We start from the raw sequence: 26597 nt of genomic DNA, 5'->3' as shown, positions 1-26597 counted from the left end.
GTAGGGAAAGTTATAAGGTGTTGCTATTGGTTGCCACTGGTTGTCTCCAGGCGGAGACAGAAAGTTCTGGCTGGCTGAGGGAAGAGGTTCACTGATTGGGCAATGTATCTCCTTGAAAATGAATATAAGGGAGAGTGTAACAGCCAAGGGGGAGGCTGCTGGAAGGAGGAGGACTGGAAGGTTGTGACATGGAGAAGAGTTCTGTGTGAGAGAGGTTAGCTGCTGGGGGTTGAGAGCCAGAAGGCTAATACACTAGCAGTGATGGATCGGCAGAAACTGCTAGGGAAGGTAGTAGTGAGGGAGCTGATCCTACTCTAACCTGCTAGGCCTTAGCACAGATTGCTAACAAGTTGATTAGTTGTATTTTGTACTCGTCAACCTAATCTTTTATCTACTGTTCCTGTAATTTTTGCATTTTTGAAACCTTTTAAACTCAAGTACACATGTTCTTATTTTTACTATATTTTATTGGTATCTGTCAGTTATTTTAGTCCCACCTCATGCCAACCTGCCCTTTTTACCACACCACAAGAATTGGTCTTGCTTTTAAATGGCAGAGGGTTCAGTGTCTGCAAAGCCTATGCAGTCACACAGGTTTCAAAGTCTTTTTGGTGGCAACGGATGGTTAAGCTGAGGCCAAGCCCTCACAGGGTGCCATCTGCATATTGATAACACCCTGCACCAAGTCTCCTGATGATCTCTCTCAGTGGTTTCATGTAGATATTTAAAACGCATTGAAGATAGTAAGGAGCCCTGGGAGATGCCATATAAACGTTCATGTTCTGAAGAACCATCTCCAAATGACGCCATCTGGAATCTGCCCAAGGGGCAGAAGTTGAACCACTGTAAAGCAGTGCCTCCCACTCCCAACCAGGTAGTCCATAGGGTCAATATTATTGAAAGCTGCTGAGAGATCCAAAAGGACCAACAGAGGCCCACTCGCTCCATCAATTCCCCATTGGAGATCATCCATCAGGCCAACCAAGGCAATCTCCACCCTATAGCCCACCTGAAAACCCATGAGTTTGAAATAGGTCTAGATAATCTGTTTCCTCCAAGACTGCCTGGAGCTGGGAGGCCACGCAGCTTAATTAACTTGCCCAACCATGGAAGTTTGGAGACAGGCCTACAGTTGCTTAATTTTGAGGGATCCAAAGCAGGCTTCTTCAGAAGGGGCCTAATAATTGCCTCCTTAAGACAGGAAAAAGTTCTACCCTCCCTCAAAGAAGCATTTATAATAGCTATTAGGCCCTCTACAACAAACACCTTGCCAGATACTATAGGCCATGTCGGACAGGTGTCTTGCCAGATAGTATAGGCCATGTCAAGAGAACAAGTGGCGGGCTGCACCACTCCAAGCAGGAGTCACAAACTGAAACTGATCCAGCCTAATCACATATGTGGAGTTACTGGATTCCTCCACATTTGACTATGAAATAATTGTGGGGTCTGAGTTTCACTTGGCCTGAATATGAGAGACTTTATCCACAAAAATTTCATTAAACACATCATAGCAGGTAATTCATCATTCCAAATTCTGATTCAAGGGAGGAGGGGCATGTACTAGCCCTCTCATAACCCTAAACTCCTCCACTGGGTGGGAACTTGCGGATGCAATACAGGCAGAAAAGAATAACTTCTTTGCTGCACATATTGCCTGAGCATAGGTCTTCAAATGTGCTATGTTGTCATCTGTCAGATTTGAGTGGAGTCTTTCTCCACTTGCACTCCAGCCATCTACTTTGCTGCTTCAGCACCTATAGTTCTTCTGTATACCAAGGGGCCAGTCTTGAATAGGGTCAGAGAGGACACTTAGGAGCGATCATGTCTACTGCCCTAGTGAGTTTGCTGTTCCAATTCTCCACCAGGGCATCAACAGGATCACTGGCAGAGCCAACACTAAATACTGCCAAGGCATCTCGGAATCCTATTGGATTCAATAACCTTCTTGGGCGGACTATCCTAATATGCCCCTCACCCCTGCTATCTGGAACAAAGCTTAGTTTTCCGTTTGCATCAAAAACTCTGGTTTGATATCCTGGTTGAACAAATCATTTTCTTATATTCAGATGGAACTGAAAACTGCAGTTTGTCACAAACTGCAAACAGAACTTTTAAATCTTCTTTCTCTCTCATTTGTGTATGGTGGGAGGGGGGAGTGTGCAAGCCAGAGCTCACACCTGCCCATACACTTAACATAAAACCACAGTTTAGAATGGCTTACCAAGCTAAAGTCTTTGGGCACGTTAAAGTTGGTGCGTCTGAAGCTGCTTTATACCATGTTAGACCACTGAGCCATCTAGCTCAGTATTGCATATACTTGACCAGCAGCAGCTCCCCAGAGATTCATACAGATTGATACTAAGTTTGCAGACCACTTTCCCAGTTCTACCTCGAGATGCCAAGGCTGAATCTGGGATCTTCTGTATGCAAGGCAGGTTCTCTGCCACTGAGCTACACCCCAATTCTATTCCTGTTTCCCTTTGTTCATATCTTTATCCTTCTTCCAAAAGACAAAATGTGGGGATGCTTCTTGTGCAATACACTTTCAGCCAGAATTATGATTCACCAACCAGTAATGTCAGTAATCTTGTAGCAAAAATGACGAGAATTTTCACACGGCCAATAATAAGATTCTAATCATCCAACAGGAGAGTACATTGATTTTGAACTACTGGAGGGCTGTTTAACCTAACAGGGAAACAGAAATTATTGGGTCTTTTCTTATGACCCATGTGATCACAGTTAAAGGTTAACTATAACTGCTAAGCTGGGTGTGTTCTCATGGAGCAGGACATGAAAACCCAACACATTACTGGCAACTGGGCCTTCTCCATTGCTGCCCCGAGGCTTTGGAACACACTTCCTGCTGAAATAAGAGCCTCCCCATCTCTTACAGTTTTTAAAAGGGCAGTCAAGATGCATTTTTTCACCCAGGCTTTTAATTAGATATTTTTAAATTGTGTTTTAATAGTTTAATTTTTTAAATTTTAATTGCTGAAATATGTTAATCTTTGTATTGGTTGTTTTTATTGTCTTGTAAACTGCCCAGAGAACTTGTGTTTGGGGCGGTATAAAAATATGCTAAATAAAAACATAAATAAGATAAACTGTAGCCCACCACCACAGAACTAGCATTCAACTACGACTGGCAGCTACTACAGCACTTCACACAATCATGATTAGGTTAGAAGGAGCCTCTTATCCTAATTTGGGAACTGATCAGGTGCAAGTTGAGACCAATATAGGAGACACCTTACGTGTCTGCTAAGCAGCAGCTGGGTTGCAGAGCTCCCTCCTATCCAGCATACATAGGAACAGAGAAAGCTGCCTTATACCGAGTCAGATAATGGGTCCATCTAGCTCAGTATTGTTTACACTGACTGGTAGCAGCTTCTCCATGGTTGCGGGCAGGAGTCTCTCCCAGTCCTATCTTGGAGATGTGAGGGAGGGAACTTGGAACCTTCTGCGCACACACACAGGTAGGTTCTCGTCCCAGAGTAGCCTCATCCCCTCAGAGGAATATCTTACAGTGCTCTCACATGTAGTCTCCCATTCAAATGCAAACCAGGGCAGAACCTGCTTAGCAAAGGCAACAATTCATGCTTGCTACCACAAGACCAGCTCTCCTCCCTGTACCCAGCTGCTGAATGTGGTTGGAGGAAAAGTCTTCTGATCCAGCTCCTACTTAGTAGACAAGCACAGGTGGTCTACCTTGGTTGTAACTCACAATCAGCAAAACAGGAGTGCTCACAGCTTCTGACTTATGGTAGGTGCTTCTCTACCATCTGACTGTGGCGATCAATTGTAATTAACTGCAGCAGCAGGACTACGATTCCTAGTATAGCACAGGCTCTCTCTTCACACTCCATGGGAGTGTGCCATTTGTAATCAACCCTTGAACTGTAATTGCATGGGTCACAAATATAGGCACATTATCTTATTGTTCTAAGACAACTAACCCTACTTGAAGGGGATCTTCTATACAGAAGGAATTTCAACCATGTCCCTTTTTCTCTTCAGAGCTGCCAACTTCACAATAAAGGCATCTCAGACCCATGTCTGCTAAAGCTCTCCAACAGTTGCAGCAGTCTTCTCATTTCTTTCCGAGGAGCAAGAATGATCCTCACCAGTGCTTCCAAATGGAATTTCCTCATCTCTAGTATCTGCTTCACAGATCAATTCCCGGCAGCCTCTTGATAGCAGCAAGTGCATAACACGCACTAGAAGTGATGACTGTTGAAATTCCATTCTGACCCTCAGGAATCAGTAGAAAGTGCACAGACCACCATGTTAACACTCCTCCCAGTTGTAAAGAGCTAGAAATGGCAGACTAAGCAGCATTATTTTTAATGGCATCTTGTCAGCACTCTGCTCAGCCCCCCAGGAAATAACCACCACAGAATCTTGTTTTGATTCCAAAATCTAACCTTATCACTCCAGACTTTGCAGCTCCATCGTTTCCCTGTCCTGGAATGCCATATGCTTCGTCTGCTCCAGGGAATGCCTTTATGCTTTAGACATTAAGGTAATCACTGCATTTACAACTGGAGATTTGAAATGCTGGCTCAGATTCTCTTGACATTCCCCTGCCGAAGCTAAAGGGAGTTCTGAAGCTCTTGCTAAATTTGACATTGTGCAGATGTCAATGAAAACACAACTCCGTTACTGTGCTTCCAACATACCAACCTACATCTACAAAGTCTCTACTCCACAGTGGCAGGATTACTCCTACTGGTCTCTGATGCAATTTGGCTACCAGATTACATGAAGGGAGGTCATTCCAATGTCGAACATACATCAGTGTCATTAATCTACACCAATGTCCATCGTGTTGTGGAATGATTCCACACTCACATTTGGGGAGCTCACAAATAGCTACATGAGACCACCCACCCAGTATCCATCCAGAACAGGAGAAAAAGAAAGATTTTCATGTAAATTTGATCCTGACAAATAAGCCAGGCCAGGTTATTTATGCCTGAGACATGTGGTACCACCTTTCCTTCTCCCTTTCAACACCAGTGATACATAATCCTGGATCAGGAATGAGCCAGGTGTTAGTTATGAATTCAAAGCAACTCTCAGTAGACCCCACACAGTAACTTGCTACTCACATCCCACATTGGGACACAGATTGTATAAACAAGTACCATTGTGCAGAGACTCTACATAGTTATTGCAAACTGCACTTCTGGATTTCTCATTGCACAATATAGGACTCTTGAACCTCCTACAGGCAACCTCTGTTATGGATCACAGAACCAAATGCAATCTCCACATGCAGCCCAATGACTTGAGATATTCCTCCCAGTGGATTTGACTTCTATACTCTATGAAGGAAATTGTATGCCACTAGGCTAAGTGGCACAACATTGATGAAACACCTTCCAGAGCAACAAAGGATTGAAGATCTGACTCACCATACTGGCAGCGTGAACCCTGAAACCCCTCTGAACACTGGCACACCCGAGATATGTCTTCAGAGCATTGCCCTCCATTGAAGCAAGTACCTACAGAGCACAGTGCTGTAGGGGGGGGAAAGAGACAGCGTTTGGGATTTTTACTTTTAATGTTACAAATCCTGCTTGAAATAGCAAACACACACACTCCGTAGAGCCAAGCGAAAAAAGTAGACACTTTAAAAACACTTTTCACACATTACATGACAGCAAACCTGAATTTGCTAACAAATGCACCAGCAAGCTACAGCTAACTGCATCTTCCCAACAAGTTTTATTGAAGGATATTTGTTTCTGAACAGATTTGCTACTTTCACACTTGACTTTACTATGTATACTCATAAGAAGGCCATAGGGGAAGCAGCCTACAATATTAGACAATTGCAACTTACAGTGCAGGCATCCAGGTTCGTCATCATTCTTCCTGTGCCATCCAGGACAACATTTAAAGGCAGTGTGATGCTCCATGCTGTACACTTGCTTATAGATTGTATAATAGCCAGTCCTTTTTTAAAAAAACAAAAAGAGGTATTTCAAGAAATCAAAAAAGCTGTGTACCCCTCCCCACCACCACCACCACACACAGGCTCATTCTCAAAACCAGAAGGCAAGTAGGAAGAGCATCTAGCCAGGTGCCAAGCCCCATGCCTACTCTTAAGAAACAGTTGTGTGTCGGAAAAAATGGAGGTGGGAGGAAGGGGAAGCAATTGTGTGCTAGCTGTGATCTGGGTAGGACAGCACAGGACATGCTTTTCCTCCACCCTCAGTACGGTGCGGGGTACACCAGGTGAGATGGTCTTCACCCTCCTACCCAGATTGCAGCCAGCACACAATCACTTCCTCTTTATTATTGAGAGATTCAATCACAATTGAATGGTTGAGTTTCTCTGACCTCCATTTTTGTTGACATAAAACTGTTTCTCAGGAGCATGGTTTGGAGCCTGGCTGGGTGGATGGTAGGCTGGACTCCTACCCTGCTTTTTGGTTGTGAGAATAGGCACACACCGTCCTACTTCAGAGTTATTCAGACACCAGATACAGCCCACATTCAGCACATAACAAACGAACAGCAACTCCTTTCTAGAGTATGATTTTCAGGTGCATTGTCACTTTTAGAAATGCAATGACTTTCAGACTTCCTACCCACAGGGAACACATTGCACACCAATTACCCATTTATTCTCAGTGAACCTGCTACAGACGCAAGACCTGGGGTTTGTTCCAGGGTGCATTCAGTACAGGTGAGCTGCTGGTCATTTGGTCTCACCATCATGCCTGACAAATAGGATGTCTTGGTGTGTTTTAGGTGTGCTCTCCTTAATCTTTAAGTTGTCCGAGAGGGCCAGTGATGAACAAACTGTCTTTCAGGGCAACTTGCCTGCCATTATTGATCTTTTCAGCAAAGGACCCAAGGTTCCCCAGGATACCATTTTAAAAGCACTCATAAAAGGAAAAATGATTAAAGTAGAGTGAATCTGACTCTAAATGTCTCTGATCCTTATTACTGTTCTTAAGTGTTGTGATTCAAAGGCTGAAATACTGCTCATTAAATTCAATTAGAGCTTTGTTATTAAGCTCAAGGGAGAACAGGAGTGTGCCCAATGTCCTTATGCCAATTTTGCTTTGACTTAACGCTGAACCTGTGTTCTAGATCAGTACAAGGAGGTTTATAATGCACTCATTCCCCACTTTTCTGAGCAGTGAGAAGAAGTTCCAGGAGTTGCAGTGCTACTTGAATATTGGCTTTCTTTGGAGGAGAGATCGCTGGAGGCTTATGGTATCTTTGTTATATTTGGCTGATTTGCAGATATACACACTGAGCCCTAGATGGAGGATAAATGGCAGAACAATCCTACAAGTCAGCATCAGGTTACATCAGCTCCTAGAGAACAGTCCTGCACCTGAAGATGCTTTAGTTCTCTGCCCAGCTTTTTCATTCCAGCCTCTCCGAAATTTGGTCGGCCTCACTCAGAAGCTGCCCCAGAACTGCTGTTTCTTTTCACACACCTTGCTGGGGAAGGATGGACGAGCCACCTCACAATTACACCTGCACCCCTACGTGAAGAATATGATCTTACAAGACACTTTATAGCATTCCCCTTAAGATAGGGGCTCCTAACCTTGGGACCCTAGATGAGGATGATGTTCTTGGTTTGCATTGGAATGGGTGACTATATGTGAGCACTGTAAAATATTCCCCTTAGGAAATGGCCATAGCTCAATGGGAGAGCATCTGCATGCTTGCATGCAGAAGGTCCCAGGTTCACGATCTGGCATCTCTGGTTAGGGCTGGGAGAGACTCCTGCCTGAAACCCTGGAGAAGCCGCTGTCAGTCAGTGTAGACAATACTGGGCTAGATGGTCCAATGGTTTGACTCTGTATAAGGCAGTTCCTAAAAGGTGGGTGAAATGTGCTCTCCTCCAGAGACAACAGGGTTGGGTTTTTTGGTTTTTACACCCTTAGCTTGAGATGGGGACCTTTTTACAGTTATTAAACTGCTTTACCAGGCTAACTTTCTCTGTATTGTTCCAGTTTTTGATGCTGCCAAAATCAAGCATATGAGAAGCTATTTTACATCATCATCTGAGTGATAAAAAATGAGTTACATTGAACTGGTCTTTGTTATTCTTTTTGCATGTGGCTTCTGACAGAGGCTTTTAAAAAAAGTGCTTTGCAAGGAAGTCCACAAGAGTTATTTGCCTGCCCTCTCATATCTGTATCTCATTTACCAGTCCTGAACACGCTAGATACTAGGCATCTGAAGGACAGTCTTTCCCCTCAAACCTACCCAGCAATCAATCACTTGAAGCCCTTCTATAGAGTCAAAAAGCAACTGGAGACGGAGCCCTCTCTGTGATGGTACCCCAACTGTAGAATCCTCTTACTGGGGAAGTTCACCTGGGAGGTGTCCCTGTTCTTGTTTAGGAGCCAAGTTAAGTCCGTCCTGTTCAACCAAACTTTTAAACCAACACCAGTCACTATTATCCTGTACTACTGGGTTTTAGAAAATAGCTCAACTTTTTTTTTTTAGAATGGCTGAAGTTGAGCTTTTATTTAACATTGTTGAAAACTGCATTGAGAACTTTTTATAGTGGAAAATCATGGTGGAAATAGTTTGTAGAAATAAATATGTAGCCCTTCAATGGCCTCAAGGAAAAGAGAGCAGACCATCATTCAACTAGCATAGGTTTCTCAGCCTGTTCCCTTAGGGATAAGAAGATCCTTACTTACTATAAGCAACATTTAAAAGAAAAATATACTTGTAAAGCATAGCAGACTTTTAAAATCTCCTTTCCCCTTTTATCACAAAATCTGAACGTCGCACATTGCATGCTTTGGATTTCTAGGATGAATCTCAGACATGCAACTACACTAACTTGTGGTTTTCTCGAGCAAGTTTTTAAAACACAGTTCTGTGCATTACCTTCTCTCATAGCCTAGGCACCACCTCTGTGCTGCACAGTTCTGCTTCCAGATCTTTACCAAACGGGTGAAGGCTTGAACACATGGCTGCTGGTGTCCAACCATTGCCAGCTCTTGTTCAGGACATACATTTGGCCTAAAGCAGAAGAGGATAAGTTATTACAGTGTATTATAGATGACACAATTCTAGAAAAATGTAATAACTACATCAAAATGGCACACCACGACCACACTGTCCATCATCATCCACATACGAAGTAGCAATGCTCACTACTTGGATAAGAAGTAGCACAAAATGACTTACATCAAGTCAGACAAACGGTTCATCTGGTATCCATAATGGTGTAGGATCATATTCATAGTGGCTAATCTGTGATGGCCAGCAGCTTGGATAACTTTAAGCAGGGTTAGAAAAAATTCATGAAGGACAGTCTATCATTGGCTCCTAATCCTGACGGCTATAGGTCACCTCCACATTCAGAGGCACAATACCTCTGAACACTAGTTGCAGAGGAACAACATAAACAAAGAGGGCATGCCTTCATTTCCTAGTTGTGTGGTTTCCCAAGACATCTGGTGGGCCACTGTGGGAAACAGAGCACTGGGACTAGATAAGTCTGATCCAGCAAGGCTATTATATACCCCCATACTGCCTACTCTTACCAGCAACAGGTCTCCAGGGTTGCAGGCATGGGTCTTGATCCTTTTTAGCTGGAGACTGAATGTAGGACCATCTGCCTGAAAAGCATAGCCACTGAGCTAAGAACTCTCTCCTTCCCTGACCTAGTGAAGCAGTGAAGTGTTCCTTCAGATAGAAATGTGGAAAAGAACTGCTGTAAGGAAATCAATACTGATTCAGTTTACCATTCCCCATCCCCTGCCAACCTGGGCACTTTCCAGACTAGCTGCTCAGCAGCAGCAATATGCCTCTATTCGGGCAAGTCTCATTTGGAAAGTAAACAGTAGGAGGAGCAGTCTCGCAGCAACCAAGAACCCCCCAAAACAGCAACTTTTTCCACACTGGATATACAACATCCTAGCTCTGTATCGCAGCAATTAAATTCAAAACAAGGCATTAGAAGGAGCTCCTGGCTCTCAGGGAACAGGCTCGTTCCTTAGAGACCAAGGTGGTGGATCTGGAGAAGCTCAGAGAGACATGCGGACGAGACCTTCAGGGACGTGAGAGAGGCATCCCACTCCAGGGCTGATAGCTCCGCTGCTCTCAGGGAGAATGAAGGTCTTGGGGAAGGAGGACATCGATTGGAGGAAGATGGAAACTTTCCTTTAGAAGGGACCCCTTCCATGGATGATGAGCCCATATCCTCTCGCATAGGGGATACTCCTCCGGGGGTGGGGCCCTCCTTGTGGTGGGCTATTCGATCATTAGAAGTATAGAGAAATGGATTTGTGACCCACATGTTGACTTACATGCCTGGTGCAAAGGTTGCAGACATCACGCAGCATCTAGATAGGCTATTAGACAGTGCTGGGCGGTTGTGGTGCAGATTGGCACCAACGATGTGCAGAAATGTAGTCGGGAGGTCCTGGAAGCCAAATTTAGGCTGATAGCATTTTGAAGTCCAGGACTCCTAAGGTAGCATTCTCAGAAATGCTACGTGTTCCACACACAAGTACAGTGAGACAGGCAGAACTGAGGGGTTTCAATTTGTGGATGACACGTTGGTGCCGGGAGGAGGGGTTTAGATAGGTTAGGCACTGGGATTCATTTTGGGGCAAGCAAGGCCTGTACTAAAGAGACGGGCTGCACTTGAACCAAGATGGAACCAGACTGCTGGCACTTAAAATCAAGGAGGTGGCAGAGCAGCTTTTAAAATGACACCTGGCAAATAGCCGTCAGGAGCTGGACAGTATCCGGTTCGGCAAATGCCATCCCCTAACGTGTGAGGGTGCAGAGGATTCGGATAAAATAGAAGGGGACAGAGCAGAAGCACATAAAGAGCAGACAGAAGGCTGTGCCAGCTGGTCAAAGCATCAAAAGAAAGATAGCAGACACGATGGAAGAGATTTAGCATATAGTTGCTTATATGCCAATGCCAGAAGCCTCCGAGCCAAGATGGGTGAACTAGAGTGCTTGGTTGCTAACACAGAAATAGGTATAGTGAGCATAACAGAAACATGGTGCAACAGTGAGACACTTATCCCTGGATATGAACTCTATAGAAAGGACAGTGAGGGGCGCATTGGAGATAGAGTAGCACTATATGTTAAAGAAGAAATAGAATCTAACAAGTAGAAAACCTAGGTGGACCAGAGTCCTCCTCAGAAACTCTGTGGGTGACAATACAAGGCCTGAAAGGAAATGTGCTAATGGGGACATGCTATCTCCCTCCGGATCAAAATGCTGACAGTGACTGGGAGTTGCAGGAGGAAATGAGGGAGGCGTCAAGGAGAGGCAGGGCTGTAATAATGGGTGACTTCAATTTACATAGACTGGGTAAGTTCACAGTCAAGTAATGACAAAGAGGTCAAATTTATAGATACATTGAATGATTGTGCCCTAGAACAGTTGGTCTTGGAACCAACCAGAGAGAAGGCGACCTTGGACTTAATTCTGAGTGGCACCCAGGACCTGGTGCAGGATGTCAGTGTCATCGACCCTGTAGGGAACAGTGACCATAGTGCCATCAAATTCAGCATACATGTGAGGAGAGAATCACCAAAGAAGTCTAACACAGACGCTTTGAATTTCAGAAGAGGAAACTTCTCCAAAATGATGAGTATGGTGAAAAGAAAGCTGAAAGAGAAAGTCAGGAGAGTCACTTTGCACCAGAATGCATGGTTTACTCAAAACCACAATGCTAGAATCCCAGTTAGAAAAGTACTGTTAAGTCCATGGATAACAGGTAATGTCAAGGAAGCCATAAAAGGGAAGAAGACTTCCTTCCAAAATTGGAAGGCCTGCCCAAATGAGGAGAACAGAAAGGAACACAAACTCTGGCAAAAGAAATGCAAGGTGACAATAAGGGAGGCAAAAAGAGAGTTTGAGGAACATTTAGTTATAAGCTTCAAGGGAGGGATAACAAAAATGTCTTTAAATACATCAGAAGCAGGAAACCTGCCAGGGAGGCGGTTGGACCATTAGACAAGGAGGGAGTGAAAGGGATTATTAAGGAGGATATGGAGGTTGCAGGGAAGCTACATGAGTTCTTTGCGTCTGTCTTCACGGTAGAGGATACTGAGCATATACCTGTTCCTGAAACAGGCTTTTCAGGGATGGAGGCTAAAGAACTAAGTTAGATGAAGTGACAAGAGATAATGTTCTAAACTGTATGGAAATACTAAAAACTAACAAATCACCATGGTTAGATGGCATCCATCCAAGAGTCCTCAAAGAACTCAAATGTGAAATTGCTGGTCTCCTTGCTATAATATATAACTCATCCCTGCAATCGGGCTCTGTACCGGAGGACTGGAATGTAACAATGATTTTCAACAAGGGATCCAGGGGCGATCTGAGAAATTATAGGCCAGTTAGCTGAATGTCCATTCCAGGCAAATTGATGGAAAGCATCCTCAAGGATAAAATTGTAAAGCACATAGAAGAACAGGCCCTGCTGGGAGAGAACCAGCATGGCTTCTGCAAAGGGAAATCTTGCCTCACAAACCTTTTGGAGTTCTTTGAGAGTGTCAACAAGTGTGTGGATCAAGGTGATCCAGTTGACATAGTATACCTGGACTTCCAAAAAGCTTTTGACAAAGTTCCTCATCAAAGACTCCTGAGGAAACTTAATGGTCATAGGATAAGGGGACAAATACATGTGTGGATTGCTAACTGGTCGAAAGACAGGAAACAGAGGGTAGTTATAAATGGAGAGTTTTCACAATGGAGGGAAGTAAGGAGTGGGGTCCCCCGGGGATCTGTATGGGGACCAGTGCTTTTTAATTTATTCATAAATGATCTAGAACTTGGGGTAAGCAGCGAGGTGGCCAAATTTGCAGCTGATACCAATCTCTTTCGGCTAAATCCAAAAGAGATTGTGAGGAGCTCCAAAATGATCTCTCCAAACTAGGGGAGTGGGCGACAAATGACAAATGGCAAATGCTCGATGTTCAATGTTGTTCAATGTTGGCAAATGTAAAGTGATGCACATTGGGATGAAAAACCCCAACTTCAAGTATACGCTGATGGGATCCGAGCTGTCGGTGACTGACCAGGAGAGGGATTTTGGGATCATGGTGGACAGCTTGTTGAAAGTGTCCACTCAATGTGCCGCAGCTGTGAAAAATGTCAATATCATGCTAGGGATCATTATGAAGGGGACTGAAAATATAAATGCTAATATTATAATGCCCTTATACAAAACGGTGGTGTCACAACACTTGGAGTACTGCGTACAATTCTGGTCACCACATCTGGAAAAGGACATTGTAGAACTGGAAAGGGTGCAGAGGAGGGCAACCAAATGATCAAGGGCCTAGAGCACCTTCCTTATGAGGCAAGGCTACAACACCTGGGTCTATTTAGTTTAGAAGACAGACGACTGTAGGGATACATGATAGAGGTCTATAAAATCATGCATAGTGTGGAGAAAGTGGATAGAGAGAAATTCTTCGCCCTCTCACATTGCACTAGAACCAGGGCTCATCCCATGAAATTGATTGCCAGGAAATTTAGGACCAACTAACTGAAGTACTTTTTCCACACATAATCAACTTGTGGAATTCTCTGCCACAAGATGTGGTGACAGTCAACAACCTGGATGGCTTTAAGAGTGGTTTGGATAACTTCATGGAAGAGAGGTCTATCAACAGATACTCATCGAAGGGCTATAGACCACCTCCAGCCTCAAAGGGCAGGATGCCTCCGAATACCAGTTGCAGGGGAGTAACAGCAGGAGAGGGCATGCCCTCAACTCCTGCCTGTAGGAGGCTTCCAGTGTCATCTGGTGGGCCACTGTGTGAAACAGGATGCTGGCCTAGATGGGCCTTGAGCCTGATCCATCAGGGCTGTTCTTATGTTCTTAAAATGTGAGCAGTATCCTGCTGTCCACGTAGGGACTGCGGTGTCATGACACAGGTAGTGTGGAAGCACACTTCAGAGATTTGTCGTGACCCCGTTGCAGGGTCTAGTCTGGAAAGCACCCTGGATTGCAAAATAAAAAATAAAAAATCAGGTAAATTTAACGAAAGTAAGATTTATGTCCTCTGATATACTGATACAGAGTTTAGATCATGACACTAATAAATATTCACTGAAAAAATGAGCAAACTATTTGGTGGGTAGCTCTGCAGATATTAGATGCCCTTTGTCAACATCTGAACTCAAAGGATCTTTTGACACCCCCACTAAGGGAAGGTGTTCCAGTTTGTATCAGGTTAACTGACGAGTCTGGCAGTCTGAATGCTATTGATCTCTGTAAAGTCAATAAACTAGACCTTCCAAATAATATAGTGATGCACACCCCATTTTCCCAGAGCAGAAAAATGTTGCATGAACAACTTAGCACAGTTTTAACATGACTAATGTTCACGAATTCCTTCAAACTTCTAAATGTCCCTGCAGCATAGCATCTCTACTCTACCTACCTACCTGGGCATACAAGGTCACCAATCAATCACTGGATTCAAGCAGCATCAACAGCTTTTTCCTCTATTCCACCTTCCTCTAAGATGAAGCAGAGGAAAAAGCTGTTGATGCTGCTTGAGCCCAGAACACACACAGGCTGCAAAGGAGAAGCAGCAGCTGAGTGGACAGGGCTGCTTTCTAAATCCGAGGAGCAGAAGGACAAAGGGGGGGGGGGGGATAAAGGAATGCTCAAGGTGGAAGTGGAGGAGGGCAGCACCTGTGCATTCATGGACATCAGTGGAGGGCTTAGATTTCTGAATAGGAAAGGAGGCTCTGTGAGAACTTGGGGAAGCTTTATCTGGTGTTTTTTTTTTTTTAAGTTATACTTTTAACTCGCCCAAGGAACTTAGGTTGGCATATGCGGTAGGGATGTGCATGGAACCACAGCAGGGGTGCTGTTTTAAAAGTGGGGGAGGGTGCACTTACCCCTCCTGTCACTTTTACCCTGCTGGCATCTGTTTTGGTTGTTGTTTTTTTTAACCCATAGGGTGGCAGCGTATTTCCCTGCTGCCCCATTGCCTGGATATGACCAGAAGTCTGATGTCCCAGCATGCGCAGGCATGTCAGAGACTTCTGGTCATATCCGGACAATGGAGGTAACGGGGTGGCAGGGAGGTATGCTGCCGCCCCGATGGGCTTTTTAAAAAATGGACGCTGGTGGGGGGAAAGAGTGCACCCTCCCCTACTCTTAAAGCTAGACATCCCCTGCCATTGAACCAGCAGAACCGCCAGTTCTTTGAACCGGTTCGGAGACCCATAAAGGGCCTCTGAACCGGCTCCGCGCACATCCCTAATATGTGGGACTCTCCGCCAGTGTTACCTCTAAGTCATGGGCCTGTGTGCACGCTCACACTTTTTAAAATATCTGCTCAGTTGATTTTGGATCCTGCTCAGGTTTAATCAGGAAGGTCCCACTCTGAACACACACACACTGCCTTTATACTGCCACCCAGAAGAAAACTTATTCTGCTTACAGGGGCAGGGGAGAGAGAAAACACTGCTCTCCACCTTCCATGAGGCATTGCAAAGTGGTTGCCTCAGGCACAGGGCAGGCTGCAGAGGGTGGCAAGGGCTGGGCCTCCACCACCATGGGTGCCATATCACCACCCACTGCCTTTCCTTGGCCTGCTGGGGCCACATTGTTCATTCCCCCCTCCACACCTTGCTGGGGCACACCACTTCTTCCCCACCCTGCCTTCAGTTGGGAACAGTGTGCCCTCCAAGGCGTGTGCATGTGCACATGCACACCAGTTTTTTTTATTCACACTCGGTTAATTTTAGCTCCCGCTCAGGTTGAATCAGGAAGGCCCCATTCTTAATGCACGTGCTCACACACTGTGTTGATACTGCCACCCAGAACAAAACTCATTCTGCACACAGATGAAGAGGGGAAAAATAGAGGGAACACTGGCTGGGAACATACCCTGCCACCACTGGCTAGTTTAGTAGCCTAACCTGAGAGTGCCCGCATGCCACCCTATCTGCCTTGGCAGTAAACCCTGATAATTTCTCTCTCTACCTATCAAATTTGTGCACCGCCCCAAACTGCCATCTCCAGGCAGTTAACAATAGCATAAAACAAGTTAACACGTATACAAAAACGTAAAACTAAATTTAACACAATTTAAAAATCAACCACAGATTAAAACCTAAAAATTTTAAAAGCTTAAAAAGCTTGGGTGAAGAGGTGGGTTTTCAAATTCTTTTTAAGAATTGTCAGAGATGGGGAGGATTGTATTTCAGTGAGTGCTCATGCTGAGCACTCAGCTGTAGATGGGACTGAGGAGGTCATCATATTCTCCTTTGCCTCAGGCAGCAAAATGTCTTGGACTGCCCCCATGTTTCCTCCTATTTGATCCTTAGAGCATCCCTGTAAGCTAAGTTTAGGCCGAGACAGTGTGCCCGGGCCAGGTCACTCAGTGCGCTTCATGGCTGATGTGACTACAGTGTGCTTCAGGTCTATGTGACTATAGTAAAGACTCATTTTAGATCTTCTTGAGTTTAAACCCGCATCTTTAGGACTAAATCCTACCCTAGCTTTCCTCTGCAAGTCTAAATAATTATCTGAAGGAGTTTTATGGTCCATTCCTCTTTGTGTTTTCTATTAGTGTGTCTGGACAAGCACCATCTAGTGGAAGGAAGGTGCGCAAAGAGAGACCAGAGCAATGCCAGATCTAGCAGCAAAATCAGTGGCTACTGGCTAACACACTGTACAACGGCTTAGTAATGCTGCATTTGTGCAATTTACACAAGTTGCATTATACAAGAGTAAGCTCATTTTCCAATGGATTTACTCATGTGCTATGCAGTGTGCACAAATTCTGAGTTTGTGGAACTCATGCAAATTGCACAAAATGTTGCACAGTATGTCAGCCTGAATCTTTTCTAGTCCCTTCTGATGCTCTGCTTTTACTCAGCTTCTTAAAACGTATAAAGGTCATTATACTGAACCAAAACATGTTTAGGAGGCAAGTGGAAAAGTCAGGCTGCTGAACAAAATCTGATACTACCTTTTAGTAACAAAGATGTGCTTAATTACTTCACATGTGAGCAGAGTGTTGCAGCTTGCAAGGGATGGGTATGTCTTGGACCAACCAATATTATTCTCATGTACTTCACAAGGGGCTACCTTTGAAGACAATGTGATGCCTTCAATTGGTCCAGAATGCAGCTGTCCAAATGCTTACTGGGTAAACTACTTAATTGGTACATACCACACCAATCCTCTATCAGCTTTTACTGGCTACTAATTAGCTTCAGGACAAACTGAGGGCACTGACCTTTAAAGCCCTAAATAGTTTTGGACCCAAATATCTCAAGAATTGCCACCCACCATGATCCAAGTGGCCCAAGAACTCGGTTTCATGTTGTATAGCTGCCTCCAGGTCCCACATGGGAGGTATAGGGGAGGAGTCCTCAGCAGAAGGTACCCAAGATCAGATTTGGAAGAGCCTTTCAAGAGAGAAATCTTTTGAACCCTCACTGCTCACCTCAAAATGGGCAGTGAACATGGCTCTGATTCAACAAGCCTTTCCAGATCCGTGGACCATTTCAGACAGTGCAGAGCCAAAATTAAACCTTTGCTTCATGTGTCAATCCGTCTCAGCTCTTCCCTGTCTGCATGCCAGTTAGAAGCATATTGCTTCTGCTTGTGGTTAGAAAGAAGCCTGGATCTGAGCCAACTGATCCCGACTTATTCTATCCAAAGCAGCAAAATGAAGCACAACCTGCATCCAATTTCAAAACCGTGGTTTATTTTGGAACTGTGGATAGGATACCCCAGGATTGATTCCTCTGGAAATTACAACCATCCCTGGATGGGAATCAGAGCAAAAATACTTCTGAAGCTCATGCAGGTAAGGGAAGAGTCTTGGAGTAGCAAACATGAATTGTCCCCTTTGCTAAGCAGAGTTTGTCTGGGTGACTACATGTGAGCACTGTCTGCTGCTAGATATTGCTCTTAGGAGTTCTCAAGTTTTGTTCCAGGAAACCACAAGGAGGTTATCCGAGTGCCTCAAAGGAGGAAATCAGCAACAGTGGACGAACATCCTACAATGACAGCTTTCCAACTAGTATCTTCCTTCCCCCTGTGTAGCCACACATGTTCTAGATCGCACTCTCGTGTCCAGGGAGGACAAACAGGCCTTGCCAATGTGACACAAAAACCAAGCATGTGTTCTAAGACATGGGGATGGTGTTGTAGCTCAGTGGTATTGTGGAGAGCTGGTCTTGTGGCAGCAAGCATGACTTCTCGCCTTTGCTAAGCAGGGTCTGTTCTGGTTGCCTATGAATGGGAGACTACATATGTGATTACTGTACAATATTCCCCTGAGGGGATGGAGACCAGTGTGCCCTCTAACAGATTCCCAGATGATTTTGACTACAGCTCCCAGAATCCCTAGCTGCAGTGGCTTTTGCTTGGGCATTATGGGAGCTGTAGTCAACAACATCTGGGAATCCCTGTTAGAGGGAACACTGATGGAGACCTGCAAAGCATGGCAAAGTATCTTAAGTCACTTATTTCTGCTTTATTGCCATTTTTAACCTCCAGGAACCTAAACCCACCCACCCACAGAGAGAGAGAGAGAGAGACACGATTACCATTTATTTCAGGTCTCATTATGCGCTGTTTTGTTATGCATGGGAATGGAACCCCCCTCCCCCCAATAATGAGGTCCACCTGTATCTTCATTCAACATAGGTCGGGGTGGCCAGCTGGAGACTCCCCAGCTGTTGTTGGACTGCAATTCCCATAATTCCCAACCACAATTTACTGTGGTTGGGAATGATACAAGTTGTAGTCCAACAACAGCTGGGGAGTCTCCAGTTGGCCATTCCTGCTGTAGGCTATTGCCCACTAATGTCATGCGGCAGTGACTAAACTAGTCTTTGCTCCATGTGCCGACATCGAGGGAGGCTCGGCTGTCATGCACATGGGACAGGGCCTTCTCTGTTGTTGCCCCCAGGCTCTGGAATGCTCTCCTGGTAGATGACCATTCTTTGGCGTTAGTGTCTGCTCTTTAAAAAAGTGAACACACTTTTATTTCTTCCAGCTTTTACCTCTTAGGGGTTGCCAGTTTTTGTTTTCATCACTGCTGTTTTTTGGTGCTTTTGTGTTATGGTCTTAATTGATTTTAAAATTTTAATGTGATTTTATTTTATTAAATTTTGTAAATTGCCTCCTTGAGATAAGATTTATGAAAGGCGGTATATACATCAAATAAATAAAAACAGACATACCACAGGACTCCACTACATGGCACTTTCTTTTATAACACTCTCCTAAACAAGAAGTGTATGATAACATTAACATGGTTCATCATACTGGAAATAACCATGTGGCTGCATACTTCAGGCTTTGCAGAAAATCTGTATAAATGTAGTCTTAAAAATGTATATCAGTTATTTATCAGTTTCTCTGTCATAGATTAGCATTTGCCACCTAGAGGCATAGCTTCTTATGTGCCCAAGTTGTGGCATTCCCAACAGTGAGAGAAAACTAACATTGGAATAAACCTTAATGTGCATCCATGTCAAAGAACCACCCAGATGTGAGAAACTCAAAATACACCTTTTAGCATCTCTTGAGGAAAAAGGCATTCAGGTGAACGCACATGTGTTAATTACATGCGAGCTGCAATTGTCATTTGTTAGTCTGCACACAAAACTGCTAGCAACAGTAACCACACAGTGAGTCACATGAACCCCTCAGGAACGGTTGCCTCACTTATGTTCCGTAAAGCAGTAGTCTTCAACCTTTTACAGACTCAGATCTTTGGTCCATCTAGTTCACACTACACTGACAGGCAATGGCTCCCCAAAATTATAGGCAGGAGTCTCTCTCAGCCCTATCTGGAGAAGCCAGGGATTGAACCTGGGACCTTCTGCATGCAAAGCAGATGCTCTAACACAGAGCTACAGTCCCATATCCAACCCAACATCCATTTTAAGTTTATTATACATCTCCATTGTTCCAATTCTGCCTCTCTCTCCTCTGCCCCGATTACTTTCTCCTCACTTTTCCATGCCCCCCCATTTCTTCTCTTTTCCCTTCTCTTCAAAAATAAAAGAGAATTAAAAGCAGCATACCTATAGCTGACCTGTGAGCCAACTTTGAGTCTCAATCAGTCAAAGAACAAATTTAGCTTCAGGGCAGCAGGACCTAAAGAGGAGACCTTTTGTCACCTCACACAAAACAGTTCACCCATGAAAATTTGAAATAGTTACCAAGTCCTGAAGGAACACTCTAGGCTTTGATGTTAAAAAAAAAAAATCCTCGAATAGGAATTATGATGTAGAACAACAAAGTGCATTGATTCGCCAGGTTTTTCACACATGGCTCTATGCCTTGAGGCATCTGAAGAGCAAATCTGCTTCGAAGCAGATTTGAGGCATTTCAACTCGAGGGTTTGGTAGATGGACCGTTCACATAGCCATCAGCACCTCCAGCAACGCCTTCAGAGAAAGCAGAAGCCCTCGCCCCCAGAGGTGTTTTTTTCAGAAGTTGCTGGAAATAGAGGATTTTTTTTACCCTGGACATAACTCGGGCTAAGCCAGAATTCGCAGCCTACCTTAGGAGAAAAACAAAGCCCTGTCTGTCCTGGTCCCTGATAGCCTACAGGGAGGTTGGGTTAAATCCAATGAATCTATGGACTGGCACACTCCAATCAGGAGTGGATTGGCACAGGGGTGGGGGGTAGGGAGCCCTGCCTGTAAGACCTCCTGGACTCATCATATGGGCAACTGACAGCCAGCATTTTGAATCTGTTAACTTGCCCTACTAAGTTCCCTGAATAATGCAGATGAAAGGTGTTGCTGCAACAGACACCAGCATTCTTTCCCTTGCTGCCCTTTCCCGCCCCAGCGATTATACATCTCACTAATCGCTTCTCTGTTTAATAGCTCCTAGAAACCTGAAGGCTGCAACTATTGCACAAAGCAGCTGTCAAAGAAAGAAATCCAATTAAACTTTTTGCCATAGGGCTGACCCCGATGTAGGCTACAGTACAGGCTAGAGACAATGTCACTCACGCATTACATAACACACCAGAACAGGCAAGGCACTTCACACAGCATGAACAAAGGCACACTCTTTGACTCTGGTTAATTAATCCAGTATAATTACCACCTTCCTGATTCTGCACTCCGTCACAAATGCAGATTCAAGTCACCATTATTTATATTTAAGAACACATGCTGAAAAGACCAGGAGCAATTCATCCTTTTACTACTTGGCCCCATGCAGATGTAACACTCCCAGTCTCCAAAGCATAGTTTGGAGTTCGGGAACATGCTGTGGGCTCATGCACAGAATCTACCTGGCCCTCCCTTCCATAGCTTGTTTTAACAATAACTAAACTTTGCATCCACTTGAGCACTAATGATGGTTAAAGCTAACCAGGACTGCTTCAAAAACATGGTTCAGAGTCACGTTACAAACCACGGTTTCAGGCAATCCTATTTAGCCATATTGCTAATAGTGGCATAACAAACTATGGTTACAGCAATCCATGGAAAGAAGAAAGAGGGAGATGGTGTCTAAGCCTGCAGAAAATTCCTGATCTTCAAGCCATGGTCTGGAGTTCAGGAATATTCAGTCTGCAGTGGACAGCCAGAGTAGTGTAGACGTTGCAGTGTTGAAGCTGGACTGGGGAAATCTGGGTTCAGTTCCCGGGACGTAGACAAAGGGAATGCTTGAAGAGCAACAACTCACTTAAATTTCAGGGGAGAGGAGAAACATATTTGGGGAGGAGTTCAGTAAAATGGAAGGGAACTCCTAAAGTGCTTAATGGGGGTGGGGTCGGCATACATTTTCATTGCTTAGCTACGGTATGAAGCTCACTGGATGACTACAGGTCAGTAAACTAAAGTTGTGCTGTCAAGTCTGTGTTGACTCCTGGCGATCACAGAGCCTTGTGGGTTTCTTTGGTCAAATACAGGAGGGGTTTACCATTGCCTTCTCCCGCGCAGTAGGAGATGATGCCTTTCAGCATCTTCCTATATCGCTGCTGCCAGATATAAGTGGGAAACATACCAGCGATTCAAACCGGCAACCTCTTGCTCGCTAGGCAAGTTACTTCCAAGTACAGTTTGGGGAATAGTTCTTTTGTTGCAAGCACATTAATAACAAATTCTATTACACAGATTTAATAGTCATAGCCTAATCTATCACATGGAATTTTTGTGAGTATTGGTAGGATATAAGTGTGAGGAGTGAACGGAGACTAGATCTTGGGCTATGTGAATACAAGGAAGGCAACAGAGGCATATTAAAAGATAATTAAACCACAATGAGATGTCATGTGTGAATGGGTCCTTAGCACTCACAAATTCTTTCATTCAATGAATTTCATTTCATAGTCAATGAAATCACCCGGGGTGGGGGGAGGACCTTAAGCTGAAAAAAGTGTAATGCTGAGATTCTAAAGATGTTTAGTGGGCACAAAGCATCTTTCACACATAGCTTTTGTCCTACACCATGGCCTCTGGCCATTATGACTGAGGCTGATGGAAGCTGTTATCTAATAACACCTGGAGGTATTACTCCCAGCCCCAAGCTTGGGATTCCCTGACCTAATCACAGAAGACTGAAAGCACCTGGACGGTGGGCGGCAGGGGCAGTTGCACTAGATTAAGTCACTTGCACTGTATTTCACATGTGATTGTGCATTTGTATTTTCCCTCTCTATGCAAGAGCTAAGAACAACATCCTACATAGGTGTCACTCCATGTGGAGAACTGTGTATACCATCAACATCCCTTGTACACAGTCATACCCCATGGCACAAACATACACATGCTTTGCTACATGTCTCTCAAGTAGACAGTCGCAACCATCCAAGGCTTCCTACCAGGGTGTTTTTCACACAGCAGGCTTTATCACCAGTCTACTGCAAGGCTTTACCCCGAGTTCGAAGTTGACCAAAAATCAACGCCGCAAAAACTGGATTTTTTTTAACCTTGGATATAAATCAGGCTACTCTCTAACATACAATGAAAAACCCAAATTGTGTGTGAAGTGCTCCCCAACAGCTCGCAGGGACTTCAGGGTAAATCTGGTCGATATGTGAACGCACACCCTCCATTCTGGAGGAGAGGCATGCTGAAAGCCCTGTGTGAAAAACATTCAAATGAACACCCTGAAATAGTCACATGCTTTTCTCACACACAAATGCGTGCACAGAGGGTACATGCAGTTTCCATCACAGAAATAACATCCATGTAGAGACTGTGGCATGTACAGAGCAGCATGGAAAGTCAATGAGGCTCCCAAGTAACTGGATTTAGAAATTTGAGGGCAGACACACTTACTAAAGTTACATACTAAAAAGATGGAGCAGACATCATCCAACCAGTGCAATCCTATGTACATTTACCTGGGATGACATATACTGAACTGATTCCCATGTAGACATTGCAAGATCAATCTGTAAGCCTGAGAAACCCCGATTTCTCCCTTCTTAGTTTTTACATGGTTTAATTGTAGTACTCATACACTCTGTATACGAGTACTGTAGTACTCATATATATTCTGAATACTCATTCAGAAATACAGAGAAAGAATGAAGCATCTTCTCTAGGTAACTGAGCAGAAGTAAGAGCTACCTTACAAAGAAGTGCTTCATATTTAGCAGGGGGAGAACAACTGTCCCTATCCAACCCCAACACAGCATCATCCCTCCAGTGGCTGTTGTTGGTGCTCTGAGCCCTTTGGGGTCAGGGAGCCAACTTGCTGTATTTATTTTTCTATGTAAACCCCTCTGAGCACGTCTGCTAAGGTCTATAAATATTCATAGTTGTAGAAGGGGAATTGAAGACACTCCACCTTTAGACTAAACCCGTTGCCACGAGCGCACCACGGGTTAAGTATGCATGCAAGCAGTAATAATAGCTATCCAGCTTATTTTATATTTAATAATAATAATAATAATAATAATAATAATAATAATAATAATAATCAAATAAATATATCAAACGTTTAATAGCCATCAGCTTTCCAAATCCGCGAGCTAAAGCTAAAAAAGAAAACAAACCACACAGCCTTGCAGGGCTAATGTGCCACCCCGACACCCACTTCACTTACATGCCCTGCTGAAGTTGCTCCGAAGCGCTCGGCGAGGCAACCAGGCTGCAGAGTGCGCACAGAAACCACGCGCTGCTTGGGGTCATCTCGGCGGGACCCAGGAGGAGCCGGGAGCCGCTACCGCCTGCGATGCCTCAGCTGCCGCCGGTGCCAGCTTTGCGGCGCGAAAGGGCAGGGAGCGGAGCAAAAGTTGGCATCGGGGATTCGAGGAACTCCTCACCGCGGAGGGATCGCGCTGCCCGTGCGCGGCAGCAAGAGGCGCTCGCGGAGGCAGCTCGCTCCGACGACGCAGCTTGAACGCGAGGGCGCTGCTGCGGCTGCAGCGGGAAGAGGCGGCCGAGCAAGGCAATTTTCTCGTGCTCTCGCTTTTGACTCTGCGGCGAGCAACAGGCGCCTACGGAGCTCCGCCTCCTCGCCCCAGCTGCCCTCCGACTCATTTAAAGCCTCGGCGGAGCGAATCAGAGGCTTTGGAGGCTCCTGGCCCCGCCCGCAAGCTGAGGGGTGGGTGGGGGGTGACAGATGTCGCGATCTGCAAGGGGGGCGGTGCGGGCGGGAGACCACCAGCCAAAGGGAGGTTTAGGTTAGTCTTGCCGGTAGTAGCAGCCAATAAGCCTCCTTCCGGCCCAAGTGCAAATTCAGCTAAGCTCGCACTGCACGCGCAGGTAGGCTAACCTCAGTCACGTCTAAAACTCTGCGTAGGACCGCGCTCCGCCGCGGCGGCACCAGCAACACAATATATGGCGGGGCGGGAGGCACGCGGGGCAGCTGTACTTGAGTGGGTGGGTTCAAAGAACCCCAGGTCCTGAGGGGGCCCCAGCGCCACCCCTCCCCATTTTCTTCATTACCTCCCTCACTCTGGGGGGCCCCTGGGGACAGGGCTGAACACGCCCCCCCCCCACGGCCCTGGAGGCACGGAAGGGGCGAAATGCGTTTGGTGGGGCCATCTGTGTTCCCGCATGCTAAGATTTCTGAAAGAAACATAACGATGTGTTCTTCCACGCCATGCGCTCATCCTCCTAAATATATGTATAGACTGATGCTCTTCTAAACGCATTGATGTGATAATAAAAGAAAAGCAGTCTGGAAGTGTGAGAACTGCCTTGGCTTCAAGTTACCACAGCGCTCCCGCTGTAACGGGAGTGGCACAAAGGAGCGCGCTACCTATCTAGTGGGCAAATAAAGTTGATTATTCTTGCTTGTTTGTTTATTTCTTTATTAACCACTGTCTCTGGCGCCACGCCCCCTATGATCGTCCTGAAGGGAATGGGCAGGGCACAACTGCTCACTCGAATCACTTCACCAGCCCAATCAGTCAAGTCCTGAAATTCTGCATTTCCGGAAAAGCTGGATTCTGCAATCACTTCCATTTATGTTGAAGATCGGAATATTGAAATGAAATGTGTTATTTGTTTCTCTTTCAGAAATCTAATGTGTGGGACAAAGCTTCCCTTCATGAATGCATTTTGCCCAGTGTCTCTCTCTCGCTCTCGCTCTTATCTGTATCAGGGGCGTAACTATAATAAGGCAAGGGGAGACAGTTGTCTGGGGGCCCACTGCCTGGGGTGGGTGGGTGCGCAGAGGCAAGTCACATGACTGACTTCCCCAGCCGTGCACGCTGGGGTTCCTTCAGTTGTATTCATCCTCCAGAATGATGTGAGTGTTAAGACCTGGAGCTACCAGAACAGCATCTCTTTCTCTAGTACCATTCAATGACTTGCATCGTCCACAATTTACAAAAACTTAAAAAAAATACTTTAGGATGATGTTCTATTGTGACACATTGTGTGTGTGTGTATAACTATGCTTTTTGTTACCACTATTCAGCCTCATTTAAGATTTCTTTACTTCATTAGCTGAGCTTCAGTGGGGTGGGGGCATTTAAAATCTTGTCTCTGGGCCCACTACAATCTTGCTATGCCCTTGATATCTATCTATCTTTCTTTCTATCTATATATATATATAATTTATTTATTATTAAAAAATTTATACCGCCCTTCCAAAAGGCTCAGGGCAGTTTACATACAGATATGTAAACCGCCCAGGGCAGTTTTTATATAGATATCAATCACACACATAGTATACACACATACAGCCCTTGTATGTGTCACAGGTCTTCATGTTGATAACACAGTTGGTCAGCCTGATACTACTACACTACAAATGTTTATATATCGTGTTTGTTTGGGTTTTTTAAGTTATCAAAGCAGTTTACACAGAAAAAGAAATAAGATGGTTCCCTAAAAGGGCTCACAATCTAAAAAAGATTCTTGGCCTTTTGGCTAAGATCAAGTGTAGTGTGACATAAGATAGACACACACCAGCAACAACCACCAGAGGACTGCTGTGCTGGGATAAGGACAGTTGCTCTCTCCCTGCTGACTGCCTCAGGATGAGTTTTATGAAAGGCAGTATATAAAATGAATACATAAATGGAAAATAAATTAACAGAAAAGAACCACCACTTTAAAAGATGCCTTTTTGCTCAATTAGCAGGGGTTACAAAGAGGATGATATAAAATAAATGATACAAAATATTAATGAA

General features: G+C 44.8%; 1 protein-coding gene and 1 long non-coding RNA gene across 11 annotated transcripts in view; one reads left to right on the top strand and one right to left on the bottom strand.

Annotated features, from left to right (window-relative positions):
* Positions 1-24466, bottom strand: part of LOC128350055 (multiple epidermal growth factor-like domains protein 6) — a 339846-nt gene extending 315380 nt beyond the window's left edge. For all 10 annotated transcript variants that reach the window (XR_008319136.1, XR_008319137.1, XM_053307637.1 and 7 more), the window contains exons 1-4: positions 24056-24466; positions 8887-9021; positions 5855-5967; positions 5424-5528 (exon numbers count right to left, since the gene is read on the bottom strand). Coding sequence is in view for 8 of the 10 variants with exons in the window: in XM_053307637.1 (XP_053163612.1) it covers positions 5424-5528; positions 5855-5967; positions 8887-9021; positions 24056-24141 (439 nt within the window). In the remaining 2 variants the exon portion in view is untranslated. The remainder of the gene's footprint in view (positions 1-5423; positions 5529-5854; positions 5968-8886; positions 9022-24055) is intronic.
* LOC128350059 (uncharacterized) lies at positions 98-8074 on the top strand. The gene is made up of 2 exons (XR_008319142.1): positions 98-214; positions 4024-8074. It is a non-coding gene; the product is annotated as an uncharacterized LOC128350059 (long non-coding RNA).
* Positions 24467-26597: the final 2131 nt, after the last annotated feature.

The sequence above is a fragment of the Hemicordylus capensis genome, chromosome 3 (assembly GCF_027244095.1).
Source record: "Hemicordylus capensis ecotype Gifberg chromosome 3, rHemCap1.1.pri, whole genome shotgun sequence".
NCBI classification, from domain to species: Eukaryota; Metazoa; Chordata; class Lepidosauria; order Squamata; family Cordylidae; genus Hemicordylus; species Hemicordylus capensis.
Note: the sequence above shows the minus strand (reverse complement) of the source record. Positions and strands in the feature narration are given on the sequence as shown.